This window comes from Lactuca saligna, chromosome 2, assembly GCF_052625555.1.
Source record: "Lactuca saligna cultivar CGN05327 chromosome 2, ASM5262555v1, whole genome shotgun sequence".
NCBI lineage: Eukaryota > Viridiplantae > Streptophyta > Magnoliopsida > Asterales > Asteraceae > Lactuca > Lactuca saligna.
Window position 1 is genome coordinate 165257334 of NC_136418.1, and position 1821 is coordinate 165259154.

General features: G+C 35.1%; 1 protein-coding gene across 1 annotated transcript; it reads left to right on the forward strand.

The window, feature by feature from the left end:
• Positions 1-894: 894 nt before the first annotated feature.
• LOC145032580 (mitochondrial import receptor subunit TOM9-2-like) lies at positions 895-1551 on the forward strand. The gene has a single exon (XM_078981440.1). It carries the CDS (start codon positions 1008-1010, stop codon positions 1290-1292), a length of 285 nt encoding a protein of 94 aa, XP_078837566.1. The 5' UTR covers positions 895-1007; the 3' UTR covers positions 1293-1551.
• The last annotated feature ends 270 nt before the right edge of the window (positions 1552-1821 follow it).

A 1821-nucleotide genomic window follows, 5' to 3' on the forward strand; every position in this document is an offset into this window, starting at 1 on the left:
ACTTCAAAATGGAAGATTTTTGCATGAAACAATGATGTTAGAAACCCTTTTCAAACCCTTATTCTCTCCAAGACCAATCACATGAAAACCCTTTTTGATGCAAATGTTTCTTTTTTAAAGGTGATGTTAAGAATGTACGAATGTATTTTGGAAAATATTGAATAGTATAAGAGACTGGTGACCGACTAAGAAGCTTAACATGTTGTTAACCGACTTTTGAAACGTTGGTTAACAACATGTTAAGCTCCTTACTCGGTCACCACTCTCTTACTATTTGATCTTTTCCAAAATACATTCGTACACTCCTAACATCATCTTTTAGAAGAAATGTTTGCATCATAAAGGGTTTTCATGTAGTTGATATTGGGCAGAAGAAGGGTTTTAAAAAGGTCAGAAGAAGGGTTTTAAAAAGGTCTCTAACATCATTGTTTCATGCAAAAAGTTTCCATTTTGAAGTTGAAATACACTGAACTAGAAATGTAACGTCATCTCAGTTATTTAGGCTAATTAGAAATAAAAAAATCCACTTAGGTCGAATGAGAATGTAATGCTATGTTTGACGCACCACAACTGACTGATAAGCTAGTTTATTTTTCGAGTTTTATTAAGTTGTTATGTTTGACAAAAAAAAAATATATAAGTTAGTTTTTAAAAAAAGCTACTTAGATTAGCTTTTCAGAAGTTATTTTGTTTATTTTTAAAAATTTTAAATTATAGAAACACATTTATTTAAATGTTCTTTTAATTCATTTTATATTTTTCGATTAGTTTTATCAAACAACAATCTTGTTTTTCAATTATCCGTTAACTTTTCACTTAGATTCTCAACTTTAATGTCAAACATAACACAACCATAACAAACCCTTGTCACCTTGAGACTTTTAAATAAAAATACCTATGTTTCAAAACCAAAATAACCCTAATGATCCCTAAATTGACTAAAGCTTCAAACCAGTAGCTCGAAAGAGAAAATCACGAAACCTTGACGCCTACTTGTTCAGCCAGTAATGGCGGCGAAGAAGTCCAACAGCGAAGGTGTTCTATCTAGGGTTTCATCAACAGTATCCGAATCTCCAATCGTCTACAAAGGCAAGCGCGCAGCTTCCGATGCTGGTTTCGTCGTCAAGAAGCTCCTCAGGAGCACAGGCAAGGCAGCCTGGATTGCCGGAACAACTTTTTTGATCCTCGTTGTTCCCCTCATCATTGAGATGGACCGAGAGGCTCAATTGAACGAGCTGGAGCTCCAACAGGCTAGCCTGCTCGGCGCTCCATCTTCCGCCGCCCCGCACTAAGCCCTAATTTGATCGGTCAAGCTTTTCTGCTTAATTAGTGGTTTCGAATGATATAATTTGTGAGGATTTTGATTTCCTTTATAACAAAGTATTTTTTGTTTATTCCTGCTGTTGTTCCATAGATGGGATTATCACATGGAAATCTTATCATTGTTGATTAAGATGAGTATTGTGATGGATGAACATAATTGGGGAGCTTGCCTCCTTGTTATCGATTGCATATCTTCCATGAAATCTATGATTGTTATTTGTTGTTAAATTCTTAAATATTGTTTGCTTTGGCTTCAGCTTGCTCTATACTCTTTTAAATTGTTAAACACATTGCTTCCAAGTTTGCAGATGCGAGATTTTTATGGATCTTTGTTACGTTGGCATAGTCCATATTCAAGAATTCATTTTGTTAACTCTCATAGGGCATCATTGAGCTGTGTGAGTATTCGATAGAGATGTTGTACGTCATCATCTTGTTCGTGTGATACAGCAATTTGTTGCAAACGACTCATTGGGAGTCATTAATGTTGTTGTGAGA